The sequence below is a fragment of the Zonotrichia leucophrys genome, chromosome 1, assembly GCF_028769735.1.
Source record: "Zonotrichia leucophrys gambelii isolate GWCS_2022_RI chromosome 1, RI_Zleu_2.0, whole genome shotgun sequence".
NCBI lineage: Eukaryota > Metazoa > Chordata > Aves > Passeriformes > Passerellidae > Zonotrichia > Zonotrichia leucophrys.
In genome coordinates, this window is record NC_088169.1 from 24,566,047 (window position 1) to 24,592,745 (window position 26,699).

At 36.4% G+C, this 26,699-nt stretch overlaps 1 protein-coding gene across 5 annotated transcripts in view; it reads left to right on the forward strand.

Moving 5' to 3' along the window:
• Window positions 1-26,699, forward strand: part of MYO16 (myosin XVI) — a 359,417-nt gene that overhangs the window by 217,479 nt on the left and 115,239 nt on the right. For all 5 annotated transcript variants that reach the window (XM_064708929.1, XM_064708944.1, XM_064708935.1 and 2 more), the window contains exons 17-20: window positions 16,298-16,409; window positions 20,329-20,446; window positions 21,212-21,283; window positions 21,900-22,041. In XM_064708929.1, the coding sequence (XP_064564999.1) occupies window positions 16,298-16,409; window positions 20,329-20,446; window positions 21,212-21,283; window positions 21,900-22,041 (444 nt within the window). The remainder of the gene's footprint in view (window positions 1-16,297; window positions 16,410-20,328; window positions 20,447-21,211; window positions 21,284-21,899; window positions 22,042-26,699) is intronic.

Consider the following 26,699-nt stretch of genomic DNA (forward strand, 5'->3'; position numbering starts at 1 on the left):
ACTCTGTGTAAATGAACACATCATGTTTTCTCCGGAATGAATTTTACATTTATAGTCGTAAAGCCAAGGCATGCTTCTTTGTATTTCTGTGTTTTCCTAAATGAACTCAGATAGCTGGTAATATTTGGTAAGTTACATTCCCTTGGCGTCAGTTTGGAATAGAAAAAATTGTATCAGACCATATAAAAGTGCTCTGTATTTTGCCTTTTTATTGCTTTAGTCAGTTTACTTTTGCATGTTTAGTTTTATTCCACAAACTTGCATTTACATCATTTGACTACCATTGATACCATTTGGTATTTATTTGATTTAGAGAGCTTTGTCTTTCTTGTGTTCTTTGGTATGATATAGAAACAGGTGCAGAAAATAGAAGAATACTCTGTTCTTTCATGTCCCTGGCATGGCATGGCATGAAAGATGAAGAATAGGAGGCAAGAAAAAACTGAAATCTTTTTAATTAAAAAGAAACAAACAAACTTGGTAATTAAGAGCAGTGGGATCTTTAGAGTCTACTGAACACATCTGTCTTAATTTTAGCAGAAAACTATACATACAATAAAACATTGTTGATAATAAATTACTTGAAATGGGCAAAGCAAGTGCAAAAATAAACATAACATGTTCCAGATGATTCTCCAATTGGTTGTGAATTCTGTTGATGAGTATCTTATACCTTAATGTTTTTGGGCCAAGTTCAACCTTTTGGTAGAAAAAAGGGATGGATATCTCCAGAGAGCTACGAAAATTTGATATAGATGTAGATATAGATGATATACATATTTTCAGGTTAAATTTGATCCCGTGTTAAAGAAATTAAGTCCTGACTGTTTAAGCAGCCCACCAGTGTTTCATGTCAGACAGAAAATGGGTGTAGCTCTGAGAGGTGAAATTGCTGAAGAAACCCTGGCTTGAAAGTAGATGTGATTACTCACATAAATGGTAGAAAAGTTAATTTGGCTTTTACTTTAAGTACAAAATATGTCTCTGCACTTTACTAGGTTGCTAATCATCTCATATGTGAAGGGAGATTCAGTGGATTTAGCTCCTGAAACCACTTAGCTATTACATTACATAAATCTAGGGTGATAACACAGTTCTGCAATTTATGTTTCAAAAGTCACTCTTAGAATCGTTTTGATACAATTACTGTGGATGAATTTCCAGTCAGGACTGGGTGTTTCAGGAATTGTTATTGACATTCAGAACCCCAGTCACTGAACCCAGCTCATCTCAGTGTCAGATCTGGTGGAGCTGATACCCTTCACCGTTGTTTGAACCTGCTGCCTTCACTCAGCTCCCTGTGCTGCCATGTATTTTTCATTGCCCTGGTAGCCAGCTCTCTCTAGGAAATTCAGGCAAGGTCAACTCAAAGTGTAGCATAGTTTTCTGCCTCTAGTTCTTTCGTTAATCGTAATTCAAAATTAGCACTGCTCTGAGGTTAAACCTGATTGTGTGAGATTAGTGCCATTTACAGTCTCCATTTACTGGATTTCCACAGTATTTTCCAAAGTTAGTTACTGAAACTGAGTTTTTTCTAAAGCCAATAAGTAACTAATTAAAACTTTCTGAATAGGCTAGTTGAGTGCTAATGACCAGAGGATGTCAGGATCTTAGTTTCATTCAGCTCCTAAGAATGGCAGCTCTATCAGTCTGGCTTCTTAATTTATTTTATGCAAGGTAATGTGGGACAGAATGGTGTGTGAATTTCCTTCAATGAATCACCCATTACCCAGATGATCTTCGGAACTTTTAAATTCTGTGAATAGGTCTTGTCTGTATCCAGTTAGCTTATGATAGTTCTCTTGGAATCATTGCACAGAGTGTATATATATATATATATGTGTGTGTGTGTGTATAAGATGCACACAGATATTAGCCTATTGAACCAACAAAAGCTGTATTTTTACCAGACCTGAGTAAGTGCAGCTCTGGATCAGACAAGTAGTCATGCTGGGAAGAACTGAATAGCTCCAGAGTATTTCAGGTTTCTGGATTTTGGACACAATGATCTTAAAGACCTTTTCCAGCCTAATGATTCTATGATTCTCTGATCTGTGGCCTGTCTGTGATAATAAGCCCCATGTTTGTCTAATTTTAAGTTTAAATGTTTCTTGAACAGTATTAATATGGGTGAGAAGAATTATTAGAACAGATGCAGTTTGCCCAAAGAGAGATGCAAATCAAGAAGGCATTCTGAAATAAAAAAAACTTCCTATGAATTTTCTACTGACTGAAATGACAGAAAAATGCACTGAAACAGTGTAAAAATACCATTTGACAAACAAACTGTATTTGTAATCATAATTGTAGAGAAGTGTAATGTATGGCTTCTGACAACTGCTGGCATCTTCTAATTTCTACTTTAACCTTTGTGGAATTTTAACCAAATCAAATCATTAAATGCATAGAAATCAATTTACCAGGCTGGCATTACAGCTTAGTATTAAACCTACACAGTAATTGCAGTATTTATTTTGATGCTGGTACACTGACACCAGTTTTGTGTTTTGTTTTCAACCAAGAGAATTAAGAAGACTAAGAAAAGTGCTAACTAACCACTGGTAAAAATAAGTCTGTGACCTTTCACTGTAAATAATTGAAATAGGAAAATAAGTTATTTCATAGAATAATTTTGTTTAAAAACAGTTGGAGACTATCCTATGTCATTAGAATTTTCCAGAATTGAATAAAAACCAGAGAAAATCTGTATGACCCTTCTTTGTTATAAATATTGCCACTCTGATCTAGTGGGTGGCATCCCTGCCCATAGCAGGGGAGTTGAAACTAGATGGTTTTTAAGGTCCCTGCCAGCCCAAGCCTTTCAATACTGATGATGATTCTATGTATTTTTCTATTTAAATAATTGTTCACTTGAATATATTTTTTATCACTTTTCTGTCTCAAATAGAGCTATTGCTAACATTGGCACTGCTAGAGATTGTCCTAGAATTCTGAGTATTTCTTTGTGTTTGCTTCTGTATAACTCATAACTCATGTCTTTGGTTTTAGAGAAATCAGAATTCACTATCAGAGATCCATCTCTACTTCCTTGTAGCTGCAGTCCTTCCCGCATTTTCATCATGCTCTCTGACATTCCTTTCCCAGTATATTTTCAGCTCCATTATGTATATTTTCCACATTTCAGACCTAATCTCCTGTTTAAACAGGGCTCCTAAATCAGGTAGCAATTAAGAGGAGTGGAGCAGCATGTATTAAAATATGTCCTATGATGAACTGAACTTCAGTGGGTATGTTATGGAATTAGGTTGGCCTCTAAGACAAAACTGGAACAAATGGGAACATCTCGAATTCTTTGGTGATGTAGTTTATTCTGGAGCCTGTTTAAACATGCAGTTGCAGTCCTCTCCAATCTATTCACATTCCTGCTTCCCATATATTTTAGGAAAGAAAGGACTAGTTTAAAGCATAATTTATTCTGTGTTCATCTTTCTTCTCTGTTTATTTGTTTTTACAAAATTGTATTTGCTTTTATTTTTGTTAGAAAACAATGTGTTTGAATAAAACCTAGCTTTGCAATCCCTATGTAGTGTGGATTTTAGCACTAAGACCTAGTAGGGAGTCTCTTTGTCCTATTTTGACACACAAACCATGAAAGGACTGCAGATCTTCATATGTGCCTTAGATGCACTCCACCAACTGAGATCTTGGTGTGCAACCTCTGAGGTTTATTTACTTCAGGTTTGCTGAGCTTCTGTGTCCTTGGTGCCTTGTGAGAGGCAAAGGAAGACTGAAGGGGATTTCATGTCAGAAGTATTTCATTTGTGACCTCTCATCCAGCATGATTTTATTGTGAGGGCTGAAAAGATATGAGAGAAAAAGGCACATGCATCCACACTGTTCACATTTTAGACTGTCCTGGAATGCATTTGGGACAAAAATGGGCCCTGAGGCTGGGGAGCAAAGCTGTTCTTGCTGAGCATGGGAGAGCAGATGGCAGTTCTCCATTACTGAGCCCTGTGCCCAGCATCATGTAGCTTGGTGGCTCTGTGAAAAGCAGAACACTCTTCTTACACTAAAGGAGTGGCAACAGTTGATTGTGAATTGTGGATTTCTAAATAGATAGCATATGCAAAACCACATGAATTTGTTCCTTTTATATAAGAAGAATATTCTTGCTTTTTAGAAAAAAAAGTAAGGACAATAAAGTTTGGTACTGCACCAAAACATATTTGTGTAGTGTATGATACTTTCTTAGCTCATGAAAGGTGAATAATCATTATTGAATAATTAATTAATTATATTAATACTTTTAAAAAGAAATTTCATTCTTAAGTAAATTATATGTATAATTTTATATATATATATGTATATATATTTCCCAGTATTTCAAAAGTTTCCTAGTGTCTGGTGAGGACCTTACCTTTTATTTTTGACTAAATTAAAAGTGATTTTAATGGATTTTACTGTTATTTTTTTAATATACACACTTGAATACACCTGGTCCTACCTGCATGTACAGGAAGAAGAGTTCCTCTTGTAAATCAGCTTATCTGAAACTGATTAATGAGCTATGACCAGTGTCATAAGAAATAATTTTGAAGCATATCAACAGTATTTTAACTGGATCCTGGTGAAAGTTATAAGAAGGTTGCCTTAGCACTTTTTGTAGTTTAGGTCAGATACTGTGGCTCTTAACACAGTCAGCTTTATTTAATGAATCAGCATTTTAAAAGTAGCAAGTTCTGGTGGAGAAATGCCTTTGAGGCTCATAAACTTCATGACATCTGCCTGGCAAACAATGCCAAAGTCTGAACACAAAAATACAAAATTGCTTTTAGTTGTAGGAGCAAAGTTCAAACAATTTTTGGAGCATTTCAGGAAGTAGATTGGACAAGTTTGCACTTGCATGCAGGCTGACTTACTGATTTTACATCTTCAGCAATGCTTATTTTTTGCTACTTTTTCATCAGCAGCAGCATTATACTTCTTATTTTATGTATATTAAGCTTAAAAATTATACTTTTAGAGTGGTAGTTCACAGATTTCATTATTCTGTCCTGTAAAGTACCTACATCATGTGTCAGACAAACAGTTCAAGGTATACTGTCTGTATTAATTCTCGTATTACCATCAGACGTGGGAAAATTTCTATTTTGAGTCCCTCCTGTTGCACATTCATTTTTCTTTTTAATGGAATAATTTTTAATTTATGTTTTTGTGTAGTTTTAGGAACAAATATTTGAGTCTCTGATTTCAACCTATTCCAGAGGATTATCAATATAATTAGGGGAAGAAAAAAAGCCTATACAACATTTAGCATTTAGAGGCTAAAGACCAATATGTATTTCTTTGCTTTCTTTTTCAGTATATCCACTGTCTCTAAAATTTGTGTACGTCATAGTACACATAGTCTTTCTAACAGAATTATTTGAAATTTAATTTTATAAAATATCAAGGCAAAACTACTTACTGGATAACACATGGGCTAATATAAGCTTTCTGTGCTAAAACCAGTTTACAAAACACATACATAACTTGCCATTTTGTTAGTTTAGAAAACTAAAAATAAAAGCTGTGTTCTGCCTGTCATCAAATCTGTCTGCAGTGTTTAGTTGATTAATATTATGCTGATACCTTACCTCTTGACATTAACAAAGCTATTCACATTTTTTAAGAGCTGCTTTTGGTACTTTATTGCCCAAGTTATGAGCAGAAATATGTGCACTTAAATGATAAGCAGTAACTCCAGCTCAGTGCTACAGGGTAACGAGGTTCAAAGGATATAAAATTTGTTCAGATTCGAATACGTTTAAAAACTGGGGACAAAGGGAAAAAAAAAGTAATAATGCATGCCCTTTTTCCCTGAGAGAAAAAAAGGCAGAAGTTATTCATTATCATGTTCTGGAAATGTCATTTACTTCATTGATGTCAATTGTTTTGCTTTGTCTTTATCTCATTCCTGTTTACATATCAAACAGTGCTAAGTGCAAAGCAGCTTTTCCTCTCTAAGCACAATACATTGTCCTCCCATATTCACATTTATTTAAAGAAGCAAAAATGTTTGTTGAAATTTCTTACTCTGTGAGTTTTTAAGTATGGTAGATATTAGTGGAATTTATTTTTGAAAGGTAATGGCTTGCTTTTATATACTCAATACCCTTCATCCCACTAGTTCTGAAAGCATTTTTTAAAACATATGTAGAACTACAAAGTCATTAATTTTCAGTCAGGCCAAACAATCCTAAAATTTAATTACACCTAAATTGCATCTTGGGATTTAGTAAGTCGTCACAGGAATAGCTAAACTCTTACAATAATTTAAAGTATTTCAGAGAAATGCTTTACAAATATTTAACATGAGAGCAGTAAACTGACCTAGTTGTAAGAAAACTGGTTTTTGAATGCTCATATTTTTTCTGTAACGAACCCGTATCTGAGATGTTATGATTTCTACATGAAGCTAAAGTAAAAATTTACTGATCTGCTAATGTTGATTTTTTACTGATGACCATTGTGCTTAATCAGGGCTACTACCCTGAACTGGATGGGAAGGAGGAATGGGGACTGCAAAGGAAAAAGCCATATGCCTTTCACATGATTGTGCAAGTGCATGGTTCATTGGGCAGCACTAATAAGGGGAAGGAAGGGATTTAGTTTGTTAATCCATGCTGCTGAATACAATGTCACATTAAATGACACCCACAACACGCATATCGATTGTGTTGTAGCTGGAACCTGATTATGAAATGCTGCTCCATCCTCCTGTGACATTGGCTCTCTTGGGAGTTTTCAAGCAACGAAGCATCAACTAATGAAGATTTTGTAACAATGCTCTGGTTTAGACTTTATATAACGACAAGTAGAGCTGAAAGATAAGTCTGTGTGGCTCATTGTGAAGTGTATCAGAAACTCCCCAGATGATGATGAGCAAAAAGTGCCATGGTTGTGTTGGGGCAGGTTCATCTGAGCTAAATAAAATATTGTGTTTTCTGCACTATGCCTAGGTCATACAGTTACAGTTCAAGAATGTTTGTGTCTCTTTGGAATCTCCATCACATAGCATAGAAATAAGTGTAAGATGATGTAATATTAAGGTCTAATAATTATGTAAGCTATGCTTGGGACAGCTTAGAGTCTAGGCTGCCAGTACTGCTTATTTCCTTCAGACTCACACAGCTCAGTCTGCATTTCCTTCTTTCTCAGTGAAACAAAGCTGAACAGAGGGTGTTCACCTATAACCTCCAGTTATTTATGTTTATTCTGATACTAGGATTGAACTAAAATCAGTGGGACAAAGCACGTGTTTGAAGTTAGTTAGGCAGAAGTGTTTTGCTGAATCGAGACAATACACAGTGGTGAAGTAATTCATTATTCTATTTCATAGTACTTGTAAACCTGGCAAGAAGAGAAACCAACTTCTTGTTTTTCCAGTTGCCTAAAATCACTATATATGATGCCATGATGGGCATGGTCTGTGTCTGTTTTTAGAACAACCAATGCAGCATTTTATAGAAGCTGGCACTGAGAGCACACTTGTGTGTGCTTTTTAATGACACATTTTAGTTAAGGTTAAGCTGTAAGAAAAGCCTTTACAGCATTCAAAGAAAATTAATGTTTCCAGTAGGTATTTCTGAATCCATTCCATCTGACTGATGTGCTCATCTCTGAGCTATGGGCACGGTATTTCCCAGCAGCTGCCTATAAAGCTGACTGATGGAGAGGCTCATGCACAGCAAGTGACAAGTCAGTTCCATATCCTGCTTATCATCATGATGAGAAAGAATTTGGACACCTCTGTGTGAGGGGAGATATATGCAGGAAATCATATCCAGGATGAAGGTGACGTTTTGAAAGTGCCTGGTTTCAATCACCTCTTCTAAATTTCTTTAACTGCACATAATGGTTTTGGAGAACTATTGCATGACAGGTGTCCATAGGCTTATGGCATGATATATTAAAAAACAAACAAACAAAAACAAACCAAAAAACAAAACAAACAACAACAGAAAAAAAAAAAAACAAAACATGGAGTTTTTGTCCTAAAAGTTGAAACAAAAACCTTCCGTGTTGGATAACTAGATATTAAGTATCAGAATCTCAGTTTTAAAATTTTTCTTTTTTTTAATATTTTATATATTTAAAAATATTTTTAATATTTTAATTGATGAAAGAATATCAAGGCTTTTATTTGTATGTCATCTTTGTAAAAGAAATAAGGACTTTATAAACAAAATCCAGAAAATCTGATTCACAGCATGATCTGCAGAGGCTTGCACTACCTAATTAAGTATTGATACAGAGTCCTGTGTTTAGTGAGTAGTTTATCTTAAGTATTTATTCTTTGCTCCTTCCGTGTAAATTATTTACGCAATATTTTTAAATTCCTTTTAGCAAACAAAATATACTGTATTTTGTGTTCAATTGTGCTAGAGTAGGAGTTGATACTATTCTCTTTCTCTCTGGGTTAGTTATAGAGGTATCCTACTAATAGCAGAGAAATGGCATGCAGGCAAGTGGATCAGCAGAAGAAAGCACACCATAGAAGTTTTAATTCCTCACAGAAACCACTTGGCCAAGTGTCTCAAAAAAGAATAGATTGTGACATTCAGCTCTTCTCATGCATTTATTTTTTTTTTCTTTAACCAGCTAAAGGAATATAAACAGAGAAAAGTAATATTTTCCTTTGCTCTTGGTTTAAAAAAGGCCTCCAGAGATCTGGTATACAAAGGTCCAAGCCTTTGTATCAAGACAGGATCTACTGTGCAAACAGAGTGGTCCTTTGAAAATCTATTGCCTCAGGAGCACAAAAGAAAGAAAACACAACCGATTTGTGAGCCAGAGCAGTTTCATCTGGGTTCACATCCATGTTCCCTGTTCTTATCAGGACCATGATTCTATCATTCCCAGATCTTGAAACTTGTGATTTTCCACCTCAGGATTTGGAATAAGCAAAGTTTCTGTTCTGACTTCCAGCCCTATCTTTTTTTCACTTCATAAGTAAAAACAGCATAAGAACTAAAGTCTAAATAAAGTAAGTTTGTGTTCATTTACTGTACACCTTTACTCAGGAGCCCAGTAGAATAAGGATCTTATCCTTCCTGAGTGATTATGTGCAAGAAAGGATTCTTATTCAGCTATGCAGGTAGCCCTATTAATAAATAATTTCACATGGAAGGTACAAACGATTTACTGTCTAGATACATAATCAAGCTAAGTTGTATTTGCTTGGAGATGTGGTGGTCATAGCATGTGTCCTGACAACTGTTTTAATCCAGCTTGCATTGAATATTTTCATCAATTCCAAGAGTTTGGTCCTGTGCCCCCATTCTTAAAAAAAAAAAAAAATAATCCAGGTATTTTGAAGGTACTAAAAAAAAAATCTTAAAAGAGGTTTTATTTGGTTTCTAGCTCATAAAAGGTAATTAAATTGTCTGGAAATTTCCTGATGATAAATTTGGCATATCATTTTTTCTTGAAATTTGAGGTAAAATTCTATAAAATTTGAATTTTCTAAAATTGTAAAAAAGAAAGATGATTTAGAAGTTGGTGTCAAAACATTTGTTTTCAAGATCACAAGAAATTTTCCTCCTCATAAAATAATAATGCAGTGCTTTTTTTAACTACTAGCTAGACTAGTGGAAAGAGTTGCTGACCTGAGCAGAAGAGCAGAAATATTATCTTCCTTTTTTACTCATCGCTTGGTAGGAGTCTGGTGTTTAAGACTGATCTGATTTTAGAACATTCTCATCACTTAAGATATTGAACAGTGTAAATTTCTGATCAAATTTTACTCATCCTCAGATATCTTATGTCTCTAACACCTGTAGTGAAATTTTGCATTTTAGGGACTGTTTAAAGGTCAAGGTAATGTCTGCAACAATTAAAGACCTATCTTTGCATCTTTGATGTGCCACCATTCTGGGGCCAAAATTACTGGAATTAAATGAGATTTTAAAAAAAACAACAAACACCAAATAAACCAAAACAGGAGATCCCAACTTATCTGAGAAATAAATTTAATGTCTTTCATAGGATCACAGAATAATTCATTTTGGTACTAATAATTCAGGGGGTCTCTACTGTACTGCTGCTCCAAGCAGGACCAACTGGCAGATCAGATCAGATTGTTCAGAGTTTTGACGAATCTTGAAAATTTCCCGGTATATTCTTCCAGACTGGGAATTTTTTGTCTTTCCAATATCTTTCTCTGTCTTCTGTAGGTGATATTTACTGTTTTGCTCCTAAGTCTATTTTCTGATACATTTTTGCTGCTGCTTTCCCCTGGATTTTCACTTATCTGATCCTGATTTTTCTGAAATGGGATGCCCCAGATCACACAGAGTAGTCCAGTTCAAGCTTTAACCATGCTAGGTATTTTATGACTCCTATGTTGGCCTATACAAATAAGGCTGTTGTATATGATGAATAATTTTTTGCATTATCAAGGCATAGTTGACTCTCATTTACTTTATATTAGATACTGTTCTGATAATCCACTGCCTAATCAGCTTTACCTGCCTTGAATTTGTCCTTTCAGTTATCTTTTTGTCTTATTCTATAATTGTTTGCTGTTGAATTGCATCTTTTTAATACTCATTTCTGTTTCGCCTAATTCCTGGACTAAATGGGCTTTCATCTGATCTCTGTCACTTTTTCTGACCAATAGAACAGGATACCCTTATTGACCCCCTTGCTTTTCTGTGAGGTTTTGGATGTTTGGTTTTGGTTGTGTTGTTTTTCTGGGTGTTTTTTGGTACTGAAGATATGTTCTCTGTTTCTAATCTAATCAGATTGTCCTGAGTATAAACAATTAGAAAACGAAGCTTTTTGCCTGTAACCTGAAGGGTTTTTTTACTACAGATCTTGACTGTGGTTGGTGAAATCCTTATTACCACAAGCAGCATTTACTTTCATTATTGTCTGTAATAAAGTTTCAAGATGTTTTGTACTGATTTTGTACTGTTTCCTTTATATCAAACCTGGCAGAGCCCAGAAAGCTGTAGAACAAAATTGAGGTGTGTCAGCGCTCATCCTCCATCAGGAAGAGTCAAGTGGGAAGCAGCTGGATGCTAGCTTAAAAAAAACTCCAACCCTCCTTTTTAAATTGTAGGGCTCTATCCTAAAATTTTACAGTGCCTTAGAGTCACTTAATGATATAATCCTACCAAGAGTTCTTTTAATTATTCACTAAAAGATGTATTTACTTCAGGAAATCCTCAGAAAAGCAGTGTCCATCTGGCAAATCCACGGTTCAGTTGAAAATCAATTCTTACAGTCCAGACAAAAGGGAATTTCTGGGAACTGGTTGCAGCCTAGGAATCTCTTTCAGAGGGTTTCCCTGTCAGATATGACTGGGACCACTGCAATGAAGTAGCTATTTCTGTATCCTACAGAGCAATATGTAATATTGTGCATGGCTTAAAATGGCTACTCTTATAGAATACGTGAACATTTCAGGTGTCAGATTCTGCAAATGCAAAGTGGTTAGGATCGTGTTTTGGTAAAGTTCTACTTTGTTAGTGAAATATCAAAGTTTATGATCAGATTTATTTTTTGTCTTTTCACAGATTTTATATACATGTAGTAGCTCGAAGAATAAACAGAAATTACTCGAATTGTGTATGTTGAATGAGGCAGATCACTTTGCTACTAAATGATTTTGGGTCACAGTTCAAAAGAAAATAAATTAATGTAAATCAGGTATTATTTTGCTGAATTTCTGTCAGTGGCAAACTGATAGTCAAAACTTTTCATTTTAATCTTTGCTTGTCTTAGCTAGTTGTAGCTTTAGTCTCATTATTTGTTCAATCAACTAAGCAGAGGATTAATTACTTGAACAAAGTTTTTAACTGCTGGGATTATGTAGAAAATTTTGAAATATGCTTATGTCACAAAAGTTCAGTATTGTTCAGGTAAGCTGACATACATATTTCTTCTTCATATTTGAGATATGACTACCACATATGTGAGTTGAATAATTATGATGATGTGTGACCATTATAATGAGAATGATAAGGTAAACAGATAAGGTAACTATGGAATTATGTGAGTCAATAATGTTGAAGAATTGAATGTCACACTAAATACTTTTTTTTTACTCTTGGTTGTACTAGTCACTCCCCTACCTGAAAAAGTGATCTATGGTGTCATTCTAATGATGGTTCAAAAATTGTATATTATGATAAACAATTTACTAAAAAATACTAAAAAATTACCACCGTTGACTTTTTCTTCTAAATAGTACTTTTTTTTTCTTTTAGAGAATAAAAGAAAATCTCTTTTAGATGAGATTGCTACAGTGCTGCAAATTAGAACTGTTAGACAAAAAAATCAGAAAGAAAGCTATATAGTCCCTTATATTTCTCAAGAAATTGTCTATTTGATATAGCATTGTGCTTTTCTGAAAGTGACTCTACTGCAATTCAATTAGTTTATCTTCTTTAGGAAAAGTTCTGTGAATCAGTGAGTTTCTTCTCTTTTAAATGAAAATCACTGACCATGTCTTTAAAAATTGCCTGTGTGCTGATATACTGTCTGGTAAAAGTACTAGTCTGATGCCAATGTCAGCATGGGGTATCAAACAAATAGTTGAACAGTCAGCAGAAAGGGATTAATCACTAGAACTGCATAAACTCTTTGGTTTGTGACTTTTGCAAGAAATATAAATATCATTTGTCTGAGTAGCTATCTTCAGTTAAGAGGCTCAACTTCATCCAAAATCTGAGAATCTTTTTCTAAATCTTCAGTAAACTAATTTGCCTGTGCATTTGCAGAAGGAATTTGCACACAGAGGTATGACAGTAAGGCTAGTAAAACTGAACTAAGCCTGAAACTGGTGCACAGCCTGTGTGCATCAGATATTATTAGCTCTGGATTTTATGGAAGTAATACCTGTTTTACTAAAATCATCAGCCACAAAGAGCTCAGAAGTCACCAGATCTGGTTTACATTTGAACACAGACTATTTTGTTGGAAACTTATAGGAACATTGCACACACACTCAAATATTATTGTGGGTTTTCATAGGTATAGTTCACAAAGACAAAAATCTAAGTAAAAATAATAAATTAAATCTCCATGGTAGGTTCAAAATATAAATTTTAAGCAGTTTAGTTCCTCTTCATCACCAGCAATGCCATTCTGCCCAGGCCACTTGAATGTCAAAAGACAAAAATGCAGTATAAATATGAGGAAAGATACACATCCTAGAAAAAAGTTTACATTTCATGGAAAAATGATTTGTCTTCAACCAAGGGATGTTTATTATTATTAGGACTTTTGCACTGTGACATGTCTCTTTCCCCTTTCTTTAATTTTGTAGAAGAGGGGACAATTTAAGATTTGTTCTGAACTCTAGTTCTGCAATAGAAATAAGTTACAATAGTAATATTGACACAAATCATGTCCCAAACCCTTTTAGTCCTCAACATCTTTAAGGTGGAAAGAATGAGCTGCCAGGGAGCTGTTTTAAAAGAAAAATAAGATTCTATCCAAATGTTTCTTGGTTTTGAGGTAGACCGTACTTAATAATTAGGAAAATATGTTTCCTTGTATGGCTACAATATATTATGTTACACTGTATATTTCTTACATTTTGTGAGGGTTGTATGATATCTATCAGCAGTTCTAAGTGCTCTATACAATTAATCTGTCCTTAATGTGAGTATACTCTATATTATAAATGTATAGCAGTCAAATGTGCAACTCTTCAAAGCAATGTTTCATATTTCATTAGTCCTTAAATCATTTGGAAAAAATGAGTGGGCCTCATGAAATGTTATAAAATAATTTAATTGCTTTTAGACTGGGGAAACTAAATTGAAGTGCACCTTAGAAAATGTCCAACTGCATCCCTTTCCAAGAGCACCAGCACATCTGCTGATTAAGTCTTCAGGATGTGTATAGCTGGGAAAGTCAGATTCTCTTCCAACAGGCACGTCCCAGCAGATGCTGCAGTTTGTGGATGGTTTGTGGAGGTTTGGCAGGTTCCCGGTTTGCTCCTTGCTGAATCAGCATTGCTGTGCTGAAGGCAAGAGCTGGCACGTGTGCTTTCAGCTCAGCCCTTCCCTCTCGGGGAGTGGGGGTTCTGCACCACCTTGCTGTGCTGCAGCCTGCTTGCAGAGGGGCTGTAGTGCTCACACAGCTTCCTGCAGCAGCAGCACCCACCAGCACTTCAGCTGTGCTAAAAAGTGCTGCTTAAATGGCGTGCCTTAAAAAGGAGTGTGGAGTATTCTCTTCACAGAACAGGAAAGACTACTCCCTGCTCAGCACAGGGAGAGACAAAGAGTTATTTAGGGACAAAACCATTGAGGAGGAGGCTTTTTTTTGCAGAAATGGCCATATGCTTCCAACTCCTACAACATTCGACAATAGAATATTTTGACAGCAGAGTGGCTGCTGCTGTAAATCTCCTAATTATGGAGCAAAAGTGCCACCAGCTCATGATGCATAACATGTTACTGGCATAAGCTCATGCAGCAGTTCAGAAGAGTGGAATTTGTTCTGGTGGAGTAACCTTTAAACTACAAGGTTCTATGCCAGATTCAGTATTAGATGTATTCTAGGCTCCCTTTGAACCTACAGGCAATGTAAAAAACTTCAGGGGAAAAAAAAGGAAAAAAAACCCACAAAACATAAAGCTGGCTATACTTTGCATCATTTGCTCTAGTTGATTTGACAGCTGTGCTATCATTTGTACCTATCTCAGTCTGACAAAATTAATGGTTTAGTAACCTTGAGGAGCCAGTGCTGAGCTCTGGCAGGGATGCTCACATGTTCTTAATGGTTCTCACCAGCTTTATCCACTGAGTTGAGAGGCTTGTTCATACTTGAGATAACTGCTGAGTTAGGCCTCCTGTTGGTGCAAAAGGTACTCATGCTCCCAGGCACACATTTTTAACCCCATCATTCTTCTTCTGGCCACCTGCTGTGGTAAATTATGCCATTATCACTGCAAGGGGAATCCACACTGATAAATCTGATACAGATTCACACAAAATGCCTTTTATGTTTCATTGTGGGTCCTATTTAAACCTCCTCTGTTGGAAAAGTGCAAATACTAAATAATTCTTCCTACACACATTCATGTAAAAGGGCATCCTTATAAGAACTACCACCCCTACTAGAGTGTTGCCAGACCTTCTGTGGTAATAGGAGTTTATTTTGAAACTATGTCTCTGTAGTGATATGAGAACATGATTGTAAAAAAGAATTGTAAAAAACGAAACCAGTATTGTTTCCCATATTTAAGTGACAGATCGTAGACTGAACATCAGTAGAGAGCAGAATAATTGTGGGGAATTTTTGTTGCAATTGTGGTGGAGGGTGAGGGCTGAAATGTGTGTAAATTGTCTACCTTTGTTGGTGTAGTGATGTTGTTATTTGGACAAAGGTGTGGAGAGTTCTTTTGTTTATTTAAGTGACATTTGTGAAGATTGCAGATTGTGTGATGAATGTGTATTTTGATGATTATGATAATTTAATGAAAACAATACAAGAAAATTTCTTACATTCTCAGCACTGTGTAATTAGAAGTCAGATCCTGTAAGATGTTCAGACACCTCATTCTTAGTGATTTCAGCTCTATGAAGATATCTGAATACTTTTAAAAATATTGACTTACTTCAAGAGGATCAAAATGAATGGTTGTAAAGGCTAGATTGCTGCACTTTTCAATAATCTGTTTTGCTACAGTTTGTGATTAATCTGTTTTGTGTTATTACTCTTTATGTTGCTTACATTTTCTCCTTTCCTGAGTTAGCTGCTGCACTAGTGTCTCTTTCTCTGCTAATCATTGTTTTTGGGTAGGTACATAAAATTTCCTTTTGCTTTGCAGTGTGCAAAGCAGTACAGCTTAAGGGCTGAACAGTTACCACTCTGTGTACTTGGTTACTGCTTCATTTTGAGAGAGGTTGAGTGCACCTATCACCCATGCAGCTGCTGGGGGAAGGATTGATCATCGTGGTAGTTAAGGGCTGATCTATTCCCTCGTCAGCAAGAGGGGAATTTAGAGCAGTCAGAGCTATCAGAGGTTCTCCTCAAATCTGCCTTTGAAGGGGAATCTCTGGTAGTGCAAGAATGGCTGAACTGGCAGTGGTATAAACCCAGTTTGAAATTTCAGCTGCTATGTAGGGCAAAAGCTGGGATTGGAGGGAGTCTTAAGCAAAAGTTTAAGAAAGAAATACAGAACATTCTGTTGTTGGTACTGCTCCCTCCAAAGGCTGAGAAAAATCTGCAATAAACTTCTGGCTAGAAATGTAAAGCTAGACTTTAACTTCAAAAGTTTGATCATGTACCACCTTGTAAATACCAGATATGCTGTTTTTCCTCTGTGCAGGTATCTAAGCCAGACTGCATTAGAAGAGATGATGTTAGCAGCCAACCCTCAAAACAGGGAGAAATTAACCATACTAAAGCAAGCTCTAGGTGCTCTGGGATTCAATAGCCTGGTAAGTTGCATGAGCTTATGTTATTTGTGGCTAAAATAATCATATAAATTGAAAGCAGGCTATAAGTAACTCTCACGGATAACATTTTGTGGCTAGAAGAAGCACCTTTCTGTCCTTTTTTTTTTTTCCCTGTTAGTTAAGATATTGAAACAAATACAGCAGTAGTTTACTCCAGGGAAATTACTGTAATCACTTTTAATTAGACACAGAACCAACAATGTAAATCTTTTTCGTTTTTAAAGATTCACAAAACAGCTTCAAGGTACAATACTCTGAACAATTAAATTGCATAGATAAAAAGAAGCAATCAAATCCCATATGACACCTCATAAAAGCCACAGAAATCTTTTTCTCTTCCTTATTATCTCCCATCCTTATTAATTTCATGAAACACACATATGGTAACAGCACCTGAAAAGAAGTAAATACCTATTTAGGAAAGAAAATTAGAGCCAGGTAACTTGAAAGAGCTGACTTAATTCCCCAAAAGCAACAAGAAGATAGGCCTGCAGTTTGTCTTTAATTCTATGAAACTAAAGACGATAATTTGGAAAATTAATCAAGAGGTTCTAGAGGAGAGCAGTGTGACGGAAATCAGAAGTAGAAGGATGAATATAAGAACTCATGTAAACTGTGCATCCCTTCAGGATACTGCAGTGCTTGACAAACTCCCCATATTTCTTACAAATGTGGATGCTACCTAGCACACTGTAGCTGGAGCACTTCTGCGACAGAAATACATAAGCAACAGTAGTTTTAGAAGGAGGTAAGAACTTACTCTTGTACCATATCATTAGAAAGAAGGGGACCAAAATTTAATGTAACTCTAAGTTAAAACATCATCAAAAATGACAGACGGGCAGCAGTTGTAATAAAAAAGGATCAAGGGCTATCAGCAAAAATTTTGTCAATCTGCTGAAGCTGTTCTTTAGGTGGGAAGTTTAGACTTCTGTGGTGGTAGTGGTACATCATGGAGCTGTTTGGCATTCCCATGTTAAGGCAGTAAAAAGTGTCACCTTTCAATGTAAGGAATAGTAGGGTTTGTTTTCATGAATGTTCATGAGGCCATGTACAAAATTGAACACATATGGCTATATATGACAATATTATTCCTTACTTTTACCGGATCTGTATTAGTGGATTTCAATAACAACAGGTACAGACGCTTCTGGATTAAGCCCAGTGTTCAGTTTGTTGGATCTCTCTTGCTCTTTCATGAATGTTTCTGTTCGGTTGAGGAAGGGGTTCTGTGGAAAGCCAGGGCACAGGGAATACTTCTCTGTCTGCTCTGAGGGGTTCTGACCCCCAGAGAAACACTGACTTTGACCCTCATTCATGGAGAAAGCTTCCAAAACTTCAAGATAGACTGGAGTCCACAAAAGTGTGAAATAGATTATAGAGAGTAGTGTAGTATGTCACTTGGGTGAGAAATTTAGGTTTTGAGATTTTTTAGTATATTGTAGGTGGGAACAAGATGGAGGACACAGGGTGTCATCCTGAGCTGCTTCTTCTTGCTTCTTCCTTCTTCTTCATGGTTTGGGTGATGTTCTGTAATTGGACAGAAAAGTCCACATTGCGGTCTTCGAGGGATCATTTATTGGGTTAGAAGGGAAAATAACCTATGTGTCAGTTTTTAACTGGATGGTTTAGTCTTGAAAGACCTTGTAACAATAGGCTGTTAGCCATTTTTGCTGTGCTCTTCCAGCACACAGAGTCTGGTATAGACAGCGTGCAAAACTCTAGATAAGATAACAATAAACAAGAAGCTGAAGACTGAAAAAGTCCTGTGCTTCTCCTTTTCCTGACACCAAACCACTCCAGGAGGGTTTCCCTTCACAGGGGAACCCCCGGAGAGGGGCCCATTGTGAGGCCCAGAAATCCATAAGCTTCAGCCCATAAATAAATAAATGAATGCTAAATGAATCATGATTTATAAGCCTGCAGTAGCTGTCTGAGAATGCTTCATACACAGTATTCTTTTGAGTCCTATAATTTATTTCACTCAGAATTCTGAAAAAGAAGTTACCTCTCTGAAAAGTGTCAACATTTTAAAACCTGGTCTGTATTCAGGCAGTATTAGAATAATATTTAGGGGACAAGAAATGTGAGAAACTCTCAAGTACTGCAGGCTGATCTCCTGTGTTGAATGTTGGAGGGTAATATGTAGATAAAACACAGTCTTAAAATTTCTACCCATTACTTCTGAGGTACAGGGAGAGGTCTGGGTGTATCATTCTTTGACTGCCTAGCCACATTTAATGACAGAGTAGATAATCTTTTTGAAGAACTACTAAAAAATTCGTTAGCAGCCATTAATGCTATCTTCCAAAGAATGTTAGTGTTTATTAAAACCAACTTCTGTTTTAATGGTGAGGAAACATGCATCTTACACAATGATAAAGTGTTTGAGAATCTGGAATGTGAAATATACCTGAGACCTTACCAAAATCACCTCAATCAGAAGCTGTCCCAGCGCACTGTCATTCAGTGCTGCACAGGAATCCCCAAGCCAGTTCTGAACGAGTTAACCTACAAGCAATGAGTGTGCACTGCCAGTGTGCCACTTCATCTTGCCTGAGATACATCCCAAGAAGCAGAGTATAGCACCCTAGTTTGAATGCTATATTAGCATGAGTTCTTCTATTTTAAGAGTTATCTTGTTCAGACTTTCTCTGTATATATTGGATCTTTTGAATCTTCAGCTTTGGTACCATGTAATACTAAAACACACTGTTGCACTATTGACACCTCTCTCATACAGTAAGAGATTGACATTCTTGTCTTAAAATGTAGTTTAGAGAACCAAACTTGCTTAAACAGCACTGGAGGTGCTGTAATCTATCCCAGAAAGACTTTAAGCTTTTCTTTAAGCTTTTTCCCTTGATGACTGGCATATTTGTCAGGGAAAGAAGAAATTAAGAAGAAAACTTGAAAAAAAAGAGGATGTATTAACAAAGCATTTCATTAGCATAGTATGTATAATCTTAGTCTTCAAATTCTGATAAGTGAAATTTCTCACTGTCACTTCTGCAGTTTCAGCAGAATCAGGCTCTAAATATTATTTTTTAAAAAAATATTTCAAGAATTAACAATTAATTTTGCTGTACATAATACCATGTAGTGTTATAGTGGATATCAGGTTTCCTGTTTTAAGAAGCACCATTGTTATACAACTGACCTTAAAATAAAAAACTTCCAAAAACACACAGTGCTTTCCATATTTTAGGATTTAAGGTTCATATTCCACAGAGCATATTTTTCCTTGAATTTAAAAATATTTTAAATATAATTAACCAACCAAAACAACTGAAGACAGTTAGTTCTCTTCTTGCTGTGATAAAAATGAGGTCAGAAGAAATCTGCCCCTAAAGATAGCTGCTTCACAATCTGAGATCACAGAAGAGTGTGCAATCTCAGAGGGAAAGTGTGAGGGTAAGGAAAGTTGCTTTTGTTTCTTTTGGACCTTAATTACAGCTTTTAATACCAGGTACCTATAGAGCTGGACACTTTGTGAATTCAGTTGGCTGAGGCAAAAAAACCCTTGCTGTTCCCAGATACGAAAATTGTCTCAATGGAAATTCTCAATGGACTAGATATGTTTTATTTCTTGCAGAAATAGTGCATCCATGAAAGATATTTCAGTGTTTTTATGACATTGGGAAAAACTTTCGTAAACCAGTGGTTAATGTGACATTAAAACAAGGAAATAAAAAGTAATTTTGTTGGTTCATGTCTTAGCTAGGTTCCAGTTTGTTTTCAAATTTCCTGTTAATAATTCAAATTTGAATGCTTTTCAACTTATCAAATGCTAATGATCCAAACTAACAGAATTTATATTTATATAAAGCATTGCCTTTCACTGGTGTGTCCAACAGATCTTTTCTTTATCTTTAATTCTAAAAAAAAAAAAAATGTACAGGAGGTGGAGAACCTGTTTGTGATTCTGTCAGCAATTCTGCATCTTGGAGACATTCGCTTCACGGCCCTGACGGATGCTGAGACAGCGTTTGTGTCAGACCTGCAGCTCCTGGAGCAAGGTCAGTAGGACACGACCCCGGAGTGTCGCCCGCTGCTCCCACTGCAGGGAAATTGCGCTGTTCCACCGACAGATGGAAACACAATTCCAGGGAGACAAACAGAAATGGCTTCTGAAAATTCATAAGTTACTGTGGGAAGACAGTATCCAATTGACTTGGGTGTTTTATAAATTACAGATTTTTATGGGATGAAATAAAATGCCAGTATTGCAAATTAAATGTCATATTTAATGCTATCGTTTGCCAAAAGAAATTATACAGTGCACTTTGTGCAGTCTTGTTTTGAAATGCTTTTGCGCTGCTTGTCAACAGCTGAAAAATTTGCCTTGAATTGAATTCCTTACATTCAAAATCAATGTCTGAAAAGGGACGCTTGTTTCTGTGCTTTGAAGTTTGCCCTCTTGGTCACTAACAAATCTCCTTCAAGTGGCTTATGGGTACAGAATGTCAATGAGTAGCATACCTTCACTCCAATACCACAGAAAGTCTGCCAAACCCTGGGGAAGGTCCTGAGTAGTCTTTGAAGGGGAAAGAAAGTTGTAATGTAATATAGAGATACGTTAATACTTCACAAAATAGTGATTATAGTAATCCTATTTTATGTGTCCGTTGATTTTGATTACTCCTGTGACAGCATCCTTTACTTTAATGTTTGAATTCTTTCACTGTTCAAAAAGAAATCTGCAGAAGCAAACCTGTTGTAAAAAAATGAAATATGCTGTATGCCATAAATCAGTCTTTCTTCACATTTTCTTTTCCTTTCAGTGGCAGGGATGCTGCAGGTTTCACCAGATGAGCTTGCTTCGGCCTTAACAACTGATGTTCAGTATTTTAAAGGTAATCTTCTCCAAGTTTATATTCTCATATATCAGGCCTGGTGGCATTTTGAGCCTTCTGATTTAAAATTTAAAAGCTGTCAATTTTTTTGTTTCTTATTTCTTGTATGGTCCTGTAAATATTCCCTCTGAGGAATATGTAGGCTTATTTGCCATGCAGTAAATCAGACTGGGCCACTAAATTAGAAATGCCTTTGTAATATGGAACAAAGCAGTTTTACACTGTGATGCTGATGGGCTCCTAACTTGATTAATTTTACAAAAGTGTGTCAAGATAACAGATTAGATATTCATAGAGAATATTAGTAAGAACTGTAATCAACAGGAGTGTCTTAGGGAAAAAAATCTGAAAAAAGTATTTTCAGTAAAATATTAGTTCTGTGTAGTACTCATACACATTTCTTTTGAACAAAGTATAAAGACATGTATTCCCAAACTTAAAATCTTTTGAGTGTTGACAGTCTTCTCATCTTGCACTGGAGGCTTCAGAAAAAAGCTAACACCATGTAAATGTTTGGCAAAGGAGAAGCAACTGTAACTAAATTTACTGTAACTAAAATTACTTAAGGCAAAGTTTACAGCACACTTTCATCTCCATTTTCTGCTCTTTCTCTTAGGAGACACGATTGTTCGGAGGCACACTATAGAGATTGCAGAATTTTACCGGGATCTCTTGGCAAAATCTCTCTATGGTCGTTTATTTAGCTTTTTAGTCAACACAATCAACTGCTACCTTCAAAATCAAGATGAGAGTGGCAGGTAGGAGAGTCATTGGAAACTATTAGGTGTTCCATTGTCTGTTCAAACTCAGAACCCTAAAAGAAACATGATTCCTTTAAATGGTGGAATTTAATGCATCCTGATAAAGTTTTAAAGAACTTTATAATAGCATGACAGTGATGCATGAATCTTTAAAACATTAGCTATTCCTTCTAACTGCTTCTACCATAACATATTTGTTTATTTGTTTGCTTATGTAGGGGGCCATGGTACTTCACGTGGTAATCTAGATTGGTGGTTGCAATTAATAGCCTTTTAGGACTTGACAATACAGAATAAGCTAAGTCTTTCAACACGAAAAATGTTGCTTGGTGCTTTTTTAATGCAGAACATACTTGTTCTTTCTTCCCAAGTCAAGAGACCTTAGCACAGGGTATTAAAACCAAAATATTGTTCAAAGGTCTTCAAATGAATGTTTAAATTTAACTGATTGAAATGTTCTAAGAATGTTCCCTAGGTTGGCATCTTCTAAATTTGATGCTGTTGCTATCCAGCATGGCTTCTTGGAAAAATGAATGCTAATTAATGTGCATCAGTGGAGCAGTCAAGAAACCAATTAAAGGAACAAAAAACCCGAAATCTCAGTGGAATCAAAGCAACAAACTAAGACAGTAGACCTAATTAGATGATCATATGTATGTGACTTAATCAAAGTTCAACAGCTCAAATGCTCAGCTGAGTTTTCTTATGAGCATGAAATACAAGTGGCTTGGAATTATTGGTAAATGGTAATCCACTAATGGCAGATGTGGAACTTTCTTAAGTATGTTTTCTTTATATCATCTCTCTATGGCTGCATAGGACAAGAGTATCTTTTAGAGTTTGACGACTTCACAATCATATTTTTATTCCTATTCATAGACCAGTTAGTGACAAATCTCTTCTCTTCTATGGGTGTAGCTAAGAGAAAAAGGTACCATGCCTGAGTAACTCATCTTTCTGCACCTAAAATCTATCTGTCATTATATACAGAAGTATCTCACTTCCTGCTGACAACAAACAGAAGTAACATGGAATGATTTTTCTTGTCTCTTTGTGACACTAAGCTAGGGCAATTTTCCAGTTCATGGCCTAATTTGACACACTCTCTATATAGCAAGGAAGGGCAGTAACATGAGGCCACAATTCTTCCTCATTCATTCCTGGGATTTATGGAACAGAGGCTTAGATCAGTGCATGTCTGTGACGGACAACAATCCAGCTGAGGCATTTCTAATTACAGTGAGTGTTTTTGTAGTGATTGTTGAGAAAGAAATTTAGTATTGATATATTAAAAATATTAAAATTATTTGAAATTGCTTTTCAGTGTGTAATTTTACAATTTGATATTTTACATTCTTTCAGAGTAGGGTGTTGTGTACTTCTGTTGTTAATATAAACCTATATTTTTAGATATCATAGGATCTTCAGATAATGAAAGTCAAAGTTGTTTGTACACTGTCTACCTTGAAGTCTCCTTTTAGTGCAATCCCTAGGTAGAAGAGGTGACATCTACCTTGTGAAAATATTTCTCAGTGAAACTATTTCTATCTATGAGGTAACTTGAAGACTGTGTGAGGTTGTAAGTCCAGCTAAAACCAGACAGCTGTTTGATGCATCAGAAATGAGGAATTTGCAAAGGTCTCCTCTGACCACACATTAGACCTATGCTTTAAAAGGGACAGTTCTTCATTTAGGCTGGGTATAGAAAGCTAACTAGCTCAGGATTAATTGGCAGTGCTGACAAGATATGCTACTTTTATCAGGCCAAAACCAGCTTCATTCCCTTTCCAAACTTGAAGCTAAGTAGCTTATTTTAAGTGGAAATAATGTTGATCATCCTTCACTGATATTTCAACCTCAGTTGAAGTAGCCCACATGTAACTTTTTTTTCTTTTTTGTTTTAGTCCAGCCTAATCATATTGTTTAAACTGGAGGAGTAAATCAAGGCATAGAATAGTTCTAGATGCAGGTTGGACTACTGCAATGAATTTGTGATTATTGGGTCAGATTTACTTCGAATACATCTGAGCAGCTATCAATTAGCAACAATATATCTCCAGTTTGGTGCAGTTTTAATAAACATCTGCTGAAAGATCCATCAAAAACATTTACTTATGTGACTACATAAGTCTGATACATTCCAGGCCACACTTTATTCCTCAGTTGGAAACTGACAAAATTACTACTTATCAGATGGGATGAAGCCTTCATCAGAAACCTGGAATAAGGTTTCTAACTCAGTTCTCCTGTTCTGTTGTGAGGCAGCTTAGCTGTACTTCCATCACCCGTGAGAATTCATGAAGCAATAAAATTAGATTTCTTGGCTTAGTAACTCTAAAAGAAGCATTTCTTATTGGCATTTTTGAGGAAGCTGGTTATCAATGTTTAACTTTTATGGTTGAAATACTTGATTTTGTTCTTAAATGTTGATTTATATTTACTAAGAAAAAGCTTGTTACAGGTTTTAGGCAAAATAAAAGGAATTATTATCATTAGGTCTAAGCAAAGGGGAGATGATTCTGTGAAAAACTTCAAAGACCGAGCTCTAAAGGTATGAAGTACAGCAAATAAAAGTGTTGCCAGAATCCAGCAAATTAATTACTTTGAAATACTACTCAATATGTATAAAACAAGAATTTTAATGTTTGTGTTAAGTAAGATAATGTGCCTTTAGAAACGTTCTCTTCCACAAAAACTTATAATTTTGTCGAGTTTTAACTAAATTAAAATCCTACATTTTAGGATTTTAGTTTAGACTGGTTGCAAGATCTGAAATTTGTTTACTTTATTCATTCTGATAATACTTTTTAAAAATCTATTGTGGAGAAATTATTTTGCCATAATTGGCCCCTAGAGTGGGATTAGAAGAAAGCTGCTAACATTTCTCACAGGTGCTTATAATTATTTTTTTATTTATTGATATTTATCTTCACTCATCTATATAATGATTTCCCATTCTACTGATGTTATTATTATCAAGATAGTCTCAGTGAATTTCTTCTTAAGACTCCTAACTCTTCAAAGTTTACTCAGACAAGTATGCTGATTTTCAGTTTTGTAGATTCATGGTTGCCTTAATGTGGCATTTCAATGTAATTGATTGCATGTTGGCAAAGTTGGATCTGGTGATCCAAATGAGTAATGAAATTATTTAAGGTAATGTTTTAACAGTTCCTGACTCATTCTGCAAGAGGGCTTTTTCTTTATGGAGATTTAAGAATGTGTGTGGATTCTTGTGAAGTATTGGTTTCCATTTCTCATGGAAAACAAACTGATTAGGTATATATCCCTGAGAAAATCTTGATACTGTGTTCCTTGCCTGCTAGTAAGTTTAAGGCATGTTTTTTTATCAGCTAGTTAGAAAAGCTTTTCTCTATTTGTAGATAAGACCAGTTAAACGCTGATAAATATTTTGTAGATAAAGTCTGGCTGAACAGCAGGTCCCAGAGGGCCTGGGTCTAGCTGGAGATCTCTCACTTTCAATCACCCTCAGGGTCCATTACTGGGCCAGTATTGTTTAACTTATTCATACCTGACCTGGATAATGGGATAGATGTCTCCTCATCAGGTTCACTGAGGGCACAAAGCTGGGAGGAGTGTCCAATACCCCAGAGTGCTGTGCAGCCCTTCAGAAGGACCTCAGCAGGGTGCAGAGATGGGCAGGGAAGAACTGCCTGGAATTCAGCAAAGGCAGGGTCCTGCACCTGGGGAAGAGCAACCCTCTGTGCCAGGACAGGGTGGGGGCTGACCTGCTGGAAAGCAGCTCTGGGCAGCAGGACCTGGATGTCCTGGTGGACAACAAGTCAGCAGTGTGTCCTTGTGGCCAGGTGGGCTGATGGTGTCCTGAGGTGCATCAGGAAGAGCAGTGCCAGCAGGCCGAGGGAGGTGATCCTGCCCCTCTGCTCAGCCCTGCTGAGGCCGCATTGGGAGTGCTGTGCCCAACTCTGGGCTCCTCAGGAGAAGTGAGACATGGAGCTCCTTAAACAAGTTCAATGGAAGGCTACAGAGGTGATTCAGAGACTGGAGCATCTCTCTTACGAGGAAAAGCTGAGAGAGTTGGGCCTGTTTAGTCTTAAGAATTGACAATTGAGAGGGGAACCCCATCTCAGTCCATAAAATCTAAAGGGAGGGTGTCAGAGGCTGGAGCCAGGCTCTGCTCAGCATTGCAAGAGGCAATGGGCAGAACCTAATTCACAGGCAGTTCCACCTGAACATTGGGAACAACTCTTTTTAATAAAAGAGTTGGTGACCATGCACTGCTACAGGCTGCCCAGGGGAGGCTGTGGAATCTCCTTCACTGGAGATATTCAAAAGCCATCTAAAGCAGTTCTGTGCCATGTGCTCTGGGATGGCCCTGCTTGAGCAGGAAGGTTGGACCAGATGACCCCACTGTGGTCACTTCCAACCTGACCCATTCTGAGATTCTTATGTGGCAGCATTGCAGACAAACAAAGAAAGCTGGCATTCAGTCATGCTTTCTGTCTGTACCACCAGGTCAGCCAAAGATTTCTGTTGTACACAGAGCATACAGATTATTTCTGAAGAGGTAGTGTCTGAGAGCTTTTATATTCTGCCTCCATATTCATACCCATCAAATTCAAGTAGTGTCAAAGAGTAGCAGTAGGAACACTTATTTGGGAAAAGGAAGGACCTCA